Raw genomic sequence first — 16,106 nt, 5'->3', positions numbered from 1 at the left:
TGTTGATCCCTACACTAGACAATGATAAAAGATGAGAGGACAAAGCTCATTTGTCTATTTCCTTTCTTCATTTCCTTTCCTTCTCTTGCCTTCCCTTCTCTTCTTTATTTTCTTTACATCTATCAATCCATCTACCCACCCAATCACCCACCCACCTATTGTCTCTCTTGGCATCTAGTAGCACAAAAAATATAACGAGGCAGTTCCACAGACAGCTAGCCTTCAGCTGAGAGATGATCAGCCTCTCAAGCTCAGCCTCAGCGAGTGTAGTGTTTTGTAATGCGCTAATTGTAAAAGATACCAGGGATTAAGCCCACACAACTACTATGGAGGTTGTGAGACCTACAAAAATCTTCCATAATAATCAAAGCAAATGCAGCTACATGACATCCTATCTGCATTCCAATAAACTGTCACATAAGTTTTTCCTGTGATAGCTTCCTTTACAACTAATGTCTTCATTGAGTTTCCCATAATGGTACACAGAAAGGGAAACCATGACAGAAACTTGCCTCATTGTGGCAACATTTGGAGCATCACTATTTATAACTGTGAAGGGCTTGCTGATACTTAGGTATTTGGTAATACCCAAGACATATCCTTCCTCAGATTTAGATACAGAAAGTTAAGAGATCCCGGGAACAGTACACCTATGATTCTCACAAGTTCATTTCTGAAAAGACTATTTACCTTTAGCATTAAACAAACACAGAGAACTCCCTTTTGAGGAAATTCTACCAGCAGTCCAAGAACTAATAGGACAACAAGTATTTTATATAAACATACTGGTTAGTGGAGTGTCAGATAAATTGAAATCACTGTTTTTAAATTATAATGTGGTCTGATATGACCATAAGGATAACGCTCAATTGTTAAGTCAGTTACCAGCTCTTCGGAGAGATGCGTTTGGCAAAGGCATTGTCATAGTTGCACTTTCCTATACAGTCTACAACAACTCATGTGGTTGGTAAGCAATCATTAGTGAAGCTTTCCACAACAATTTGAAACATATGCCTAAATACTGTTTTTGAAAACTACAAAAGTGTTTAAGTACCAACATACAGAGTCTATGTAAAGGTGCCAGATACTCATGTGGTAAGAAAAATCAAAGAATTTGTGCAAAACTTGTTTGTTACTGTCTTCTATCTGAGTAAACATGGTTGCACAGCTTATAAAGTTTGGAAAATTACCTCAATGGAATCTAAATATTTTATAGACTTTCATGAAAAAAATCAAATATATCATCAAAATCTACCTTTAGGAAAGGATTCTAAAGGAAAAAAAGAATATTTTTTTTTCTGAGTAATATGAGACAGTAGGGAGAAGTAACTCCAAATGACCGCTTCACTTTAGGAAAAGATTTTGTTTTTCCAAATGCAAACTACACCTTGGATGATCAGAGATAAGGCTAAAAACAACTCCTGGTAGTCATTTACATGGAGTTTATATCTTGGGAGATCACAGGTTACATGAACTTGACGATTAGCTTTTGTTGTCATTTATGAATTTATTTCATTACATAAAATCGATAGGCAGAGTTATGATTTTCAATTCATTTTGACAAAGACTCTTGAGGTTACCCATTACTGTGATATGCTTAAAGGGGAGTTATATAATAAGGAGAAATGGAATCTTGAGGGAAATGTGTAGTTTAAGAATACATTTTTAGGAGACTGGATTAAGCACCGACTAGAGTCCCAGAAGTGAGTAAATTGAATTTGAAGCATGAGGTTTGAAATATTAATGAATCATACATTTCATGTTACCTAACAGTAAGTATTAAATGCAAATATTGAGCTCAGGCAATGACTATTTATATACATTTGGGACTTGTTTGCACAAAATAGGTAAATAAAACCAGATGAATGAATGAGACAGCAAAAGAATATGTTCAAAGAAGAGGATCATGAATAGAAGAACCTCAGGGGAATAGCCACATTCATGGGTGAGAAAAGTTAGAGTAATGGAAAAACGTGCCTGGGAAAAGGGGAATCTATGTAACTCCTCACTGAAGCAACAGGTAGGGAGAGATTCTACAATGGCAAATGATGCAAAGAGCAAAGGAAGGTATTTCACTGGTTATGACCACTGGATTTTCTTATCATGAGATCATTAAAGACATCTGCAAAATCAGCAGCATCACAGAGGTGGCAGTGGGTGAAATCTTAGGTCTGGCTCCACAACCTTGCATAAGACTTCTGAGCATGAAAATGGTTAGAAGGATGAAAGAGAAGAATGACGAGAATAAGAATATAACTGATAAAGAAAGGTTCTGAAAATGGTGGGATGTGATAAAATTGAAAGTATAGTGGGGGCCTGCTACTCTGGAAAGGAAGAATTATACCTTATATATGGGGCAAAGGGAAGACCATTGAAAGCACACGCTAGGTCCAATGGTAGGGAAGAATGCCAAATAGTATCTGTCAGAAGTTTCTCAATCTCAGCTCTGTACAAACTGAAATTATGTGAGAGTGAAGTATTTAGATCTTGGTTTTAAGTGTAAGAATAAACAAGGATATAATAAGAACTTTTAACAAAATCATACTTGGGCAATTTCATTTAGCTAGTAAAAATATCTATCAAACTGACATCTGAGAGCAATTCATTCTTTAGCTCAAAATATAAATTCTACTGCTGCCTACCTCTCAATGAGGTTTACAGATACATTTTTACATCTATGCATTAAACTAGCAGAGAAACTACCAAGTTTCATGGAATAGTATTGATATTACAACAAGAAATTTCATTAGTGCCTAAAAAGTTTACAGAGATGTTGAAAGATATTAATTACTGCCTAACCAGAAAACTAGAGCTTTGTTAGCTTGAATAGTGGATCTCAAAGTTTATTATGTATCAGAATTATCTGGAGGATTTGTAAAAACATAGATGGCTGAGTAACCTATACAAAGTTTCTGAGTTGAAGCCCCCAACTTTGTACTTCTAATAAGCTTTTGGGTGATATGTATTTTGTTGATCAAATGACCACATTTTGAGAACCACTGCTCTACAATATACAAGGCTAGTCATTCATATCAGATACATGCATGAATAAGAGTACTTTCACTCAATATGTCTGTTAAAGTAAAATAACAAATTAAAAATTGTTAATGTATTGAAAATAGTACCACTAAAATTTTCAAAAAACTCACCTGTATTTTAGTTATTCAATTCATTTTCAAATGTTATTTTGAATATATATGTATCATTATCTTTATCACTAAGAGATGACATTTATGAAAAAAGACAACAGACTTTTGTTTCACTTGAGAGAAATATTTGTCCATGTTTAAAATGTCCCATCCTGCATAAGAGGCTGTGATGGTGGACTTAAAATTTCCCATCCTGCATAAGACGCTGTGGTGGTGCTTTAGTGGTGGGTGCTCTATGGCAAAGGCAAGTGAAGGGGGCCCTATACGTCCATAATGCAAACACTGTAGACCAATGTTAATCAAAATGTTATTTAAAAAAGGTAAAGTAATTCCCCTTCCTTTCTTTCGACTCATTAGTATTATATTTTGCTATAGTATGTGTCAGGAACTGTTCAATGGTCATTTTTATGTAAACAAACCTATTTATTCCTTACAACAACCCTATAAAGTAACTTATTTCTACAAATACAGAAACTAAGACATTAAATTCCTCATTGAGAATATCAGATAGAAGCAAAATTGAAATCTTTCTGTTTCCAATGTCAAGGCCCTCATTACCAAACTCTTTTTATTACACATAAAATTTGAGCTCAAATACATACCTGTTCCGAGAAAAAGAACATGGTATCTACCATCTGCTGCGTTCACTCTATCCACAGCTATCTTTGTGTACTTGTAGTCGGTGCCTATACGAACAATTAAGGGTCTTCTGTGGATCGGGTAAATAGAATTGTACATCAGAGGATGGTTCCGAATAAAAGTGACAACATCATCTGGGAACTCCTTGGTGGTTCGTAGGTTGGGTGTAAATGCACCTCCTGGACACTAAAACAAACAAGCAAACAATTTATATATATATATATATATATATATATATATATATATATATATATATATATATGGTCAAGTCAATAAAATATTTGCCAGTAATAAACAAAAGGTCTTTACTTATTTTTTTTAAAGATTTATTTATTTTTATACAAGAACCAGGGTACAGGACAGATGCACAGGAGGGTGAGAGGATTCAGCAGAGACAGAGCTGGGAACAGAACAGGCAGACTGATGAAATACACTGCTGAGGGGAGCAGCGGGTGAGGCAGGAGAGGTCTGATTCGCCTGGGATTCTCGCTGGCCGGCTGGGATTGAACCTGCGCTGCAGAGGCTGCAGACATCTTCACAGCGCAGCACTCAACCACCTGCGCCACCAGGGAGGCCCTACTTTTCAAAATACTTAGAAACCCAAGTTTTTATATTTGTTACCTATTGTGGAGAAACCAGCAGGACTATATATATAGTACTATCTGTAGAAAATAAATGTACAAGATGCATAATTTGAACATTCAAATGAAGCTAACTGCACTTAATTTACCTGAATGTTTTTGGAGAGAAGATGATACCACTTTGCATGTCATATAACTTTCACTATTCTCATCCATTTCTATTTCTTATCTCTTTCAGGCATGGTATTATTAGAAAAAAAAATGTAGATATAATCTAATGCTGCTACTGACAAACATAAACTAGATTATCATAACAAATTCAACCACATCTCTAATGTGCCGAGGATTTAGTCCTTATGATTCCCCCTCTGAAAAGAGAACTCTTAGAAGCTGGAGCTTGGACTGGATGTGGTAAATCTGACTTGATTATTCCCCACTAGAAAAGACTTCAGTTACTCTTAGAATAAAACCTCAATAGCTTTGGATCGCCTAAGGCCTATGCATGTATCTTGTCTGCATCTACAAGTGCCACAGTACTTTCTGCACTTTCTGAGACTCAAATATACAACCCTTCTAGGACTAGGCTCTTGCTGTTCCCTATCTGGAATACCTTTCTTCAGACAACTCTATGGTATTCTCTGTTGCTTCATTCAGCTCTCAGTTCAGAAGTTACTTCCTGAAAGGTGATGACACATTAAAATTGGCTCCATGTACCTACGCTCTTCTTAGCCTGTTTTTTCTTCGCAACCTTATTTTCATAACTGTATATTCTATATTAGCTGTGCCTGTCTTTCTGTGTATATGCTTCCTAGAAATTAAACTGTGTGTTGATCATAACTAGGTATATTTTGTTCATTGTTTCACCCTCAGACCTTTAACAAAGTTAAAAAAAAAGATATTTGATAATGTGTACTATTTGTAATTTAATGAGGGAGTCTGTTACATCTGATATTCAATTTTGCTCTGTGAGTTATGTGAAACAGGGCTCTCAATTCTGGCTAGGAGAGGAAAGATAGAGCATCAAGTTTAAAGGGTCAGACAGAACGAAATAATGAGATCTGAGAAAGGACTGCTGGACAGCTACAGTGGTGCTGGAAAGGGAACATGGCAAGGGTTTCTGAGGAGAAGATTCCATTTATAGGTCATTTGAGGCCAAACTCAAGGGTCGGCTGGTAGCTGCTGAAACTTGGAATACAGACTCACTCATTAATAGGATACAAGTGTTTAAGTTATAAGAACTATTTATATTCACATAGCTGAGTGTAATCTTTGAATTCAACATGCTTTGTCTAACCCTATTAGACATCTGTCCGTAGCTTTACTTTCAGAAACAAAAAATGTCTTATTTTTCTTGAAACAATAGCATTTCTGCTTTAGTTTTCACTTATCCTCTTTAGAGAGGTACTAGGTAAAAGGAAAGCAGTGAAGCAAGCTTCCTGACCAACAGCAGTGGGTACAGCATCTGTGGTAAACAGTAGGATGTAATGTGGACAACACAGACTGGAAAATTAGGCCTTATTCACAGGGACAATGAAAACTTGTATCTAGGCAGTACCTTGTCTGCAGGAATATAAGCTGAGTATGGCTGATTTCAACAGAAGATGAAAATGTGGAATTTTATGTGAAACCTGCCAAAATTTTAATGTTCACCAATGAAAACAAGAAAAACAACTTTAGGGATAAAACAAAACATGGCAACCTCTGGGTTAAATCCTTGCAACAGTTAGCCAAGAATGTTCATTCCTCTGGGTCACTGGTGCCAGGCAGACCCACATTTGCAAATAAGCCAACAAATGACTAATGCAGCCTTGCTCATAAAGACTGCATCATCCATTTTACATATTGAGACTAACTTTGAGCAGTTAACATTATTGAAAAATTTTATAGGACTAGGAAATATAGTATTCTTTTTGTAGAAGGAACAGAAAGCAATAATTGTCTTCACTAAGGAGGGAAAAACAAGATGATAAAACTAAACTTCTTATTCATTATCCCATTAACTACACTTTCATCTGGGACTCATATGTTTTTCTTTTAGGAAGAAGCATTTTATTTAAATATACATGTTTAAAAATTGCCCACAGTGAAGACCAAATGAGGACAAAGAATTTCATTTGAGGGTGTTTTAAGGTGATGGATGTATTCCATGCTTCAAAAAAAGTATAGAATTATGGGTATTCTCTACCCTCATCCTTCACACAAAATGGAAAAAGGGAACTACATTGCTCACTGAATGAAAACATGGAAAGAACAAATGCATGGGCAATTTAAATAGTTCCAGTCCTTCTTAAAACACCACTAATTATGGCTTGCCAAGCTGAGATATCTCCCTAAATATTTGCAAGCATTCGTTTGTAAGAGTTAGAAAGATCCAAAATTAGCATGCGTTACTAGGCTACTTGTATCATTTCTCGTTAGCACGTATTTTCATATGAGATAAGCTTATTAAATATGTAAGTATCTAGTTTCTGGGTTTTATTTAACAATAACTGAAATTCATATAAAATTATGTTTTGGTAGTCCAAATTTGTAGTTATTAAATAAGTAACCCAAACAAATCAACTCAAATCAGCTATTTTTTATCGATCCTAATAGTCCCAATTTGGCATTTTTCTTTATATTCACAATAAACTTCTTACTTAGAAGCAAGCATTTCCTAGTATGAGGTTATTTTCTAAATCACAATTCTTTTGACAATTAACTTCATTGATTCATGGCATAATCTTTAATCACCCTTTGCAGATTCTCTATCTGGACTTGTATGTTTGCTCAGCATAATACTGCAAGTATAAATAAGATAGGATTTGTCCTTCACCTTGTAATATATTAAATCATGTGTATTGAAATCTCAAGATAACATAACATCCATGTGCTAACATAAAATAATGCCTTTGATGACTAATTAGGCTTATGTATCAATTCTTCAGAGGAGAAATTTAACTCTACATAGAGTCATTAAGTAATTTTGGTTAAACTTTTCTTTTTGAAGTGTTTGTTCTTTCCCAGTTCTGGCTTTCAGTTTATCGAGCAGTGATAAGCACTCCTTTTTTGAGTAAAGACATTTGAAGTGTTTTAATTACTAAAACATAGGTGAACTGCTAGGAACAATAAAGAAGCCATGTTATAGCAAAATCAGCGATTGTTACCCTTACATAATTTCTTTCCCATTTCTTAGATATTCCTGAGCATCTGCCATTCTCCAATGTACCTAAATATTGTCCTAATCCTTACATTCATTATACTTGTTTTCAGTACTAACATAGTGATATATTTGGGCCTCCCTGGTGGCGCAGCGGTTGAGCGCTGGACTGCAAAACTGCCCGTGAGCTGTGAAACTGCCCGCAGCCTCCGCAGCGCAGGTTTAATCCCCGGCCGCCAGCAAGGGTCCCACATGGCGCAGCAGACCTCTCCTGAGGTGCCTGCTGCTCCCCTCAGCAGTGTATTTCATCAGTTTGCCTGTTCTGCTCCCCACTCTGTCTCTGATGAATTCTCTCACCCTCCTGTGCTTCTGACTGTACCCAGGGCTTCTATAAATAAATAAATAAAATCTTAAAAAAAAACATAGTGATATATAAATCATATTCCATTATTTGGACAGTTTTTATTCACAAAGTATTTTGATGTAAGGAAATGGACACGCTCAAGCAAAATAACAAGATATATAGTAATAATTTAAGGCAAATATAAATAAATAACAGCTTGATTTATAATCAACCGCTGTACATGTTTAAGAGTCAACATTTTTTGAGCAAATTTAGAATAGTGGAGCACTTATGGGCTGCTAGGGTCGGTGAACCAGTTTAGAGATATGTAAACAAAGTTTGAGGTATTTAGGGAATTGTAATTATTGGATCATAGAATATAAAGGGGGAGGGGAACAGGTAGTAATTGAGGCCAAAAACAGATAGCAGAGAGTAAATGCAAAACTAGAGGAGAGTTTGGCATGGTCGAGGGGCGGCGGAAGGTGGTGGCTTGAACTGACACTTGAAATATGAGTAGTATATGGATAAACAGATGGATTTAGTGGCATCTCAGAATCTGGACAAGTTTCTAACATTGGTCTGTGAAACTTGTATCTGAGAGTAAGTGATCTTATGTTTAAACCTTTGGCAGTCTAGGCCTTTTATTTAAAGCCCAAAGAATGACACAGTTGACGACTTGCACTTAGGCTTTAGAAATGATCCTTTCCTTACATTTATCCTTTACTACCTGCAAGAGTCCTCTGTTCCAGTTCTACTAGCCCATGCAGAGATCCTAGGACTCATTTATTTTCATCTTTGCCTTGTGATATATGCTGTAAACTCTGCTTGAAAATCCTTCCTTACTTATCAACAGCCAGCAGTTCAGACTCATGCTTGTTTGATGCCTTCCCAACGAATAACCCGCCACTAATCTCTAAACTGCAGTAATATCTGATGTCTGTTTTATTCACATATTTTTAATAACGATGTGAAACACTAAGTAATTGACTTTTCATGTCTATTTGCCTTCTGTATTCAATATTTACTGACTGAATGATTTTAAACAGTGATAAGAAATAGAAATACTTCTAATGTAAGAACAAAGAGAAGATGCATGTAAAGAGGGTGCCTTGGTGGTGGGGGTGGTGTGGTAACATATATCTGAAGAGGTGTGAACCTATATTCTTGAATCACATACAATGTTTTCAGCCAAGTTTATCTCAATAAAAATACAATTAAAAACATGAACTGAAATAATACAAGCTAAAAACAAATAAAAGTGAAATAACAAAAAACAAAATTAAAGGAAGTGCATCTACTCAACAAAAGTGCTAACAAAGAACTTTTTTTTTGCCACCTTGGACTATGTGGATCATGATTTTTCTGTGGTATTTTATTGAACTTGGGACTAGATATGTTCAAAGCATGATAATCAAATCAGATGGTTCTACTTCAGTAATAAATCTATGTTAAAACTAAACACTTTTAATAGGTTCTTCTTTAACAAGACAGTATATGCAAACACATGCTTCTAGTAAAGCTTATACATGTTGCAAGAGAATAATGTAGTATTCAGCTCAGCCACAGAGAGAAGCTGCAGTTTTTGGCTGCCCTTTTGCAACATACCAAAGGTGTCTTGTTTCTTCCACAAACTTGAATTACTTATGGAAAAACATTATGACACAATTGGCAGGCTTCTTCCTACTGACTTGCTGGTTGGGGCAGCTTGCTAACACAGCTATCAACCCTGCTTTAAAAGAAGCACCTACAGGGAACATTAGAATGAGAGTATAAAATTTCTGCCAGTGTCACTTCCGTAAGACTCCAGTCATATATTTATGAAGTTGACCTGGCAACTGAACTACTGTGCAGGGAAATAAAGTTGATCTATCTTTGGGAGGACTTCAGAGGCAACATTCTTAACCCGAGACAAGAGGGAATGCTTTGGGTCAGTTGGCTGTAGGTCTTCTGGCTACATGAGCAGGATATTAAGTCCTGGAAGCCGAGAGAAGACAGAATAGACATACACTGACCATTCTAAGTCAGAGAGCTGACTTCATACTGCATTGCTCAGTGAAGGGTGGAGGGACCAAATCTTCAGGAAGGTATGCTTTTCCAGGAGGAGTTCCAGAGGTCATTCCTCCACCCTGCTGATTTTATTCCCTAAGGATCACTCATCTGACAATTTTTTTAATTTAAAGGAGCTGTTCTGGTCTCAGCACCAGATGTAGAAAACCACATTATAGAAATATGTTTCAAGTACTGACTACTCCCTTTTTTCATGGAGTTTGCTCCAGATGTGTGTCACTAAGTCCTCTGGCTTATTCCATACAACCCAACAGGAAAATATAATGCTTTTCCTTAGGAGCTTGGAAATAGAGAAAAGCAGGACTGCTAGCAGAATTTTCTATTATAGGATTGGTTTATTTTGTTTTAGTAAAAATGGTCTCTCTACCCCATTTTATGTGGAATAATAACTATTTGACATAGGTGGCTTTCTGTGACCCTCACAGTCCTTTGGAGTTGCCATTTAGGTGAAGAGTCTGATGAGGGATAATGGGGAGTTTCTTAAAAAAAAAATCCCTAATTTGTAGCACTGACCATTTTCTTTGGTGTGAATACTCCCACCATGACTCATTTCAAGGTTCTACTCTGATGTCCTTGAGGCAAGGCACATGTAATCTGATCTTGTGAGCTGGTACAAGCTAGCTCCAGGCCACACTTGTTGATGTTCTCAGGCCTAGAACCCTGAATCAATTAGCAAGTCTCTCTTTTATCTGTTTTATTTGTTTATTTGTGGTTTTCTTGCAAGGTTTTATTTGGCGGCAATGGAGATTTATTGAATGCTAACCCCATCTATATTTCAATAGAATTATATGCTGATAAAAGCATATGCAATTATAATCACTTCTGAATGGTCTGTAGTAGAATGAAACAACTACTTAGTCATCAACATCAAATAGTAAGTAATTTTCTCCAAAATATGATTTATCTTTGAATAAGTTATCAGTGAATGATTTGGAAATGTATGAAATGCACTGAAAGTAATAATGAGAGCTTTGAGTTACAATGGAATTTAAAAGTTGCTGAGTTTCACCCTTCAATTCCCTTCTCTTATGTAATAGTGCTTCTCATCCAACACACTCCAAATAGAGGCACCCTAGGATGTAATTTTCTGTTGACTTCTTTTCCGTGTTTATATAAAATAATTTGCCCATTCTTTGTTGAACTCTGAACATCAAAGTGAGGTCATTTACAAAAAGATTGTGACTTCTAAGGTAGAACTTGGTTACCAGTCATCATTAACCTGGCCTTTAAAATTGATTTAATTATTTTATGGATAAGTAGCAATAGCTATAAGTCTCCAAAGTTAATTAGAAGTTAATTGTCCTATATACATACATATCAATAATTAACCATTGTGCTGCCTACCTAGGAAACCAAGAGGAACATAACTTTCTTAAAATTTGCTTTAGTTCAGGAAATTTTTAATTGCTTAAGTTGCATACAGTTAAATAAATCTAAATTGTATATTATTTTGTGAAAATTATATTTGCTTTATAACAACACTTTTATAGTAATTATCTGTGCACACGTACCACTGCCTTTTTTTGATAAATATATAACATGTAATGTTAAACTAAATATACCTCAAAATTAAAATATCTCCCCATGAGTATTCTCTAAATTAATTTTCACATGGTTATTCCTTCATTAAAACAGATGAGATTTCTTAATATAAGGACAAGTTGTGAAACAGAACTAGCATCCAAATTCTTAGGCTGCCACTGAAATGTAAGCACTTTCCAAGCTATAGCTTTTATGCCAATAAAATTAGGACAATATCTCTGTCCTAACACACCCAGTTGTCTTAAAATATAAATGAAATTGAGTTAGTAATAGAACTTAGGAAAATTTGTAGAGAGTGCTACAACTTCTATCACGTATTAAATCCCAAATATGGAATCCATGAGTTGAAAAATTATAATGAACATTTTAGAAGAGCCTATGATTTCATTCAATAAACTTCAACATGGTATTCAGTTGTTATCAAATTACATTGTTTCAAAAAATAAAATAATAAGGAAACTTTCCTGAATACTTACAGTTCCAGGACGAGGATATGGAATTCTACCCTGATAGGAAATCAGCTGATGATTGGGCCCTTCTTTGTGGGCAAAAGGTCCATTAAATACAGTCTGGATATCAGATAAATGATAAACACACACTGCTGATCCTTTAAAAACTGAGCTAAAAAATCAAACAGAAAGTCAATTTTCTTATTTCTTAATTGAAATACAATAAAAAAATACATGGCAAAGTTTTTCAAAAAAGGTTGATATAATTCATCAAGAAAAAAATTGAATGTGATGATACACCTTGTATAGCTGAAAACTTTTATTCATTTGAAATAAGTCATTTGTTGGTAAACAAAGCATGAAAACAATCTACGGAGACAGCAGACATTAATAAGTTATAGAAAAAATTTCAACGTTTAAAAACATATATGTATGCAGGAATGTGTGTAGAAAGGGTAAGAACATAGTAAACCTTCTGAAATAAAAATAATTGAGATTGGGTATCCCAGGGAAATAATATAAATATTCAAAAACATGAAATATTATCATATAGGACATAAAAACTAGTTCAGTGTTTTGTGTATTTCTGAAGAGTCATCACTCATATTGTTCCAGGAGACCTAATTTTAAAGAAACACACAATTTACTTGAATCACGATTCTTCAAATGATTTCCTTAAAATACTTTATATATGTTCTTTCTGCATTATAATTCACATTTTTCCTTCTTTGAGAAAAATAAAAAAAAACATAAATACTTTGCACAAAATTACTTTGAAAGCATTAATTCAGCACAAATATGCTTTGGTAATCACACAAAAGCAATAAAGTTGGAGTTTGCATCCCAAATGCTATGTAAAATAAAAAGTCAAAGCAAAAATGCTTCTTAAATAATTGTTTATATAAATATTGCTTAATGGATAAAATCAATAACTATTTAATAATTACCTTGATGTTGTAAAAATGCCATATATTAGTGTTGTCCTTGGGTTATCAGTTTCCAGCAGAAAAACATCCTCTATAAAAGGGAAATATTATTCTTTCAAAGTGCTCCAATTACAACTAATTTTTAAAAGTTACCTTAAGAAAATAATTTTAACTAAGAAAAGTATCATTTACAAAGATATTATTGCAACATTATTATTTTTTGGAAACAACTATGTGATAGACACATGGTAAAGTAAAATTAAAGATTATAAATACACTTAAAAGATTTATGAAGACTTTGCAACCTTATGGAAACCATACTAATGAAATAATATTAAGTGGAAAAGGCATAATATGTACTAGAGCCAAGTAAAACTTAGAACTATATACAAGAATATAATAAAAACATTACTGGAGAATATCTCAGGTTATTAGAGCTATAGAAATTTTCCTGTTTCTTATTTTGTCGATATTTTGTAAATATCCTTTAATGGTAACATATTACTCTCTTAAATAAAAAAAAAAATACAGACCTCAATTTATTGTTGACCTAGGTTGAGAGACAACTCTTCCAGTGACTTTTTTCCTTTATGTAAAACAAAATGTTTTTTTTGGCTTATGGTTTAATTGCTAGTGATATTTGTATTTAATCAAGAATTCCTTCAACATCAAGTTAAAAGTATATGAAGACAGATTTGAAAGATAGATAGTAAGGCACAGTAATATATGACAGAACCCAGAAGTAGATTTCTGATTTAAAAAAAAAAAAAATTGGCATGATTATAGGAAGGGCCAGGATTTAGTGATAATTTTGCATAAAGATCTTGCTGAGTTCAAAGTATGAAGAAATTCACTACAAATTTAGGACCTTAAGCAATAAATTAACAGCCACAGTCTTTTCATATGTGAACAAAGGTTGACACTGTTTAGCTCTCCCTAAAAAAGAAAGGCTGGAACATCCAAAGTCACTAAAACATAAACAAACTTGCAAAGAATTTGTGGATTGTGGGTGGGGGGAGAAAGGGTAGGAGCGATAATAAGTGAACAGATTAAGACACGAATGATATAGAAACTTTTGTTTATATGATCAACTTAATGGCTTCTGAAAAACCAATTCTATATTCTAATTTTTAAAATGGTTAGAACCAATACTTTTTTCCATATTGCAATGCATCTTTATTTCTTATCTCATCAGCTGTCTCAAAATCTGAGAATAACTGGCACTTTAGATGTTAATGAATTAGTGCAAAGGAAAAGTCATTTCTAAATAGTTGTACACTAAGTTATCCTGATTAAACCGAGAACTGTCCCTTGGTAGAAAAAAAAAATTAGGTTGTTAGTCCTTATTTGACCTGGATATAAGCCTCTTTATGTCACACATGCTGAAAATACTTAGTCACAGGGTCACCAAAAAGAGCTTCCACTGCAGCACAAGGCTGATTTCTGCCCTGTCACTTTTCTTTTTTTTTTTTTAAATATATTTTTTTAAATATTTATTTATTTATTTATACAAGCACTGGGTACAGTCAGAGCACAGGAGGGTGAGAGAATTCACCAGAGCCAGAATGGGGTGCAGAGCAGGCAGACTGCTGAGGGGAGCAGCGGATGCTGCAGGAGAGGTCTGTCACACCATGTGGGACCCTCGTCTGGCACTGCAGAGGCTTCTGGCAGCTTCGCAGCATAGCACTCAACCTCTGCACCACCAGGGTAGGGCCCCAACACTTTTCTATCTAACCTCTATTCTGTCCACTAGCTGTAATAGTAAAAATAAATCCTGTATTTCTTATAAAAACTGATTTCAAATCAGAGTATTATAACTTTAATATAAAATACACATTCACTTAGAAAAGAAACTTAGAAAATAATTGTTTTTTCAGAAACAAAAGGCATATCATTACCTATAGAAAGATTTTATAAATATTTCTCTCTCACACATGCATTCACATATCATGGTGAATTTATGAACTAAATGTTTCAGTGGCGCACTTGAGCAAAATTAAAAAATAAAAAAAAATGTGAAAGATATCCAGATCATTAATTCACAGAAAATATACCTTCTTCCAAGAATTTATTAAACTATATAAATCTACAAACTCTTTTATAAAACAGTTTTAATTTCACATTATGTACCTAATTCATCAAAGTATGTTTCCGGGCCATCTTCATCTGTTACTGAGCATACCAGCCTTGCTTTTAAGAAGGTAGTCCATTTGTTGACAAGGCTACGCAGCCCACCAGTGTCATTCTGAAACATTTATAAACACATTTCAGACAGTTTAAAAAATATTTCAGTGTATTAAAAATTTAACTTGAATTCTTTTGACATGAGAATTTGCAACAACCTGCACAACAGCAATGTTAGCCACATCGGTATATCAAGTTAAAAAAAATTAAGATCCAGTGTATTTTATGAAAGCCATGTTATAGCATGGTATCAACTGAAAATGTTTCAATAAATAAATTTAATAAATATATGCTCTAAAGTTTTCTAACTATAATAATATATGACAAAAATATTCATTAAGACGCTATGGAAAATACATAATTTGCTTGCCTTTTCTTGATAGCTCACTGTTTCTGAAATGAACATAAGTTACAGTACGCAGAGAAGCATGCAGGTTCTCCTGTGGTCAGGAGTGTGGGTTCCTATTTACACCAGATGGTCCCTAATAGTTCTATTTTCTGTCCTTCATTTCTCAGCATTATCATTTAATCTTCACTATCTCTAGTTGGATGTTTTAATGTACATATTTTTCTAACAGGACAGAGAGAATGGCATTTGAAACCTTTACAAATAGAATCTAATGATGTGTTTTTTCTTGCATGCCCAGAAGCATTTCACCCCTTTCTCTGGCTTTCTTACTTGCTCCAAATGATTGAGAAATAGGTAAGTTCCACAATCAGTGGAATAATGCAATATTTAAAGACAAACTATTATTAACACTATTTGCTTAAAGAAAATGATGAAGGATGTAAATATGTTATGAAAAACCTATAAAACTCCTATATGGGACAGCATAAGTTTTCTTCTTTGTTGCTATGTGTACTTACTATGTATACCTAAGAGAGGTGGTTACTGGTTCTAAATAGAATTTTATTTTACCAAAGTATTTTCTTAGTTTCTGTAATTTTCACTGGTATAGACAATTTCTCAATAATTGACATTTACTGAGGTTTTTTTTAATAGTTTATTAATAAGAATTATTGTTTCTTTCTGTAATATAAAATTATTCATTTTAATACTATTGCATTAAATGGAAAGCAAAAGTTA

The 16,106-nt window shown here is 34.2% G+C and overlaps 1 protein-coding gene across 1 annotated transcript in view; it reads right to left on the bottom strand.

The window, feature by feature from the left end:
• SEMA3C (semaphorin 3C) overlaps nt 1-16,106 on the bottom strand; it is a 151,648-nt gene that overhangs the window by 33,621 nt on the left and 101,921 nt on the right. Inside the window, exons 9-12 of the mRNA XM_037510869.2 lie at nt 14,966-15,080; nt 12,857-12,926; nt 11,937-12,081; nt 3,752-3,974 (exon numbers count right to left, since the gene is read on the bottom strand). Coding sequence (XP_037366766.2) covers nt 3,752-3,974; nt 11,937-12,081; nt 12,857-12,926; nt 14,966-15,080 — 553 coding nt within the window. The remainder of the gene's footprint in view (nt 1-3,751; nt 3,975-11,936; nt 12,082-12,856; nt 12,927-14,965; nt 15,081-16,106) is intronic.

Source organism: Talpa occidentalis, unplaced genomic scaffold (assembly GCF_014898055.3).
Source record: "Talpa occidentalis isolate TD23 unplaced genomic scaffold, MPIMG_talOcc4v2.1, whole genome shotgun sequence".
Lineage (NCBI taxonomy): Eukaryota > Metazoa > Chordata > Mammalia > Eulipotyphla > Talpidae > Talpa > Talpa occidentalis.
Note: the sequence above shows the minus strand (reverse complement) of the source record. Positions and strands in the feature narration are given on the sequence as shown.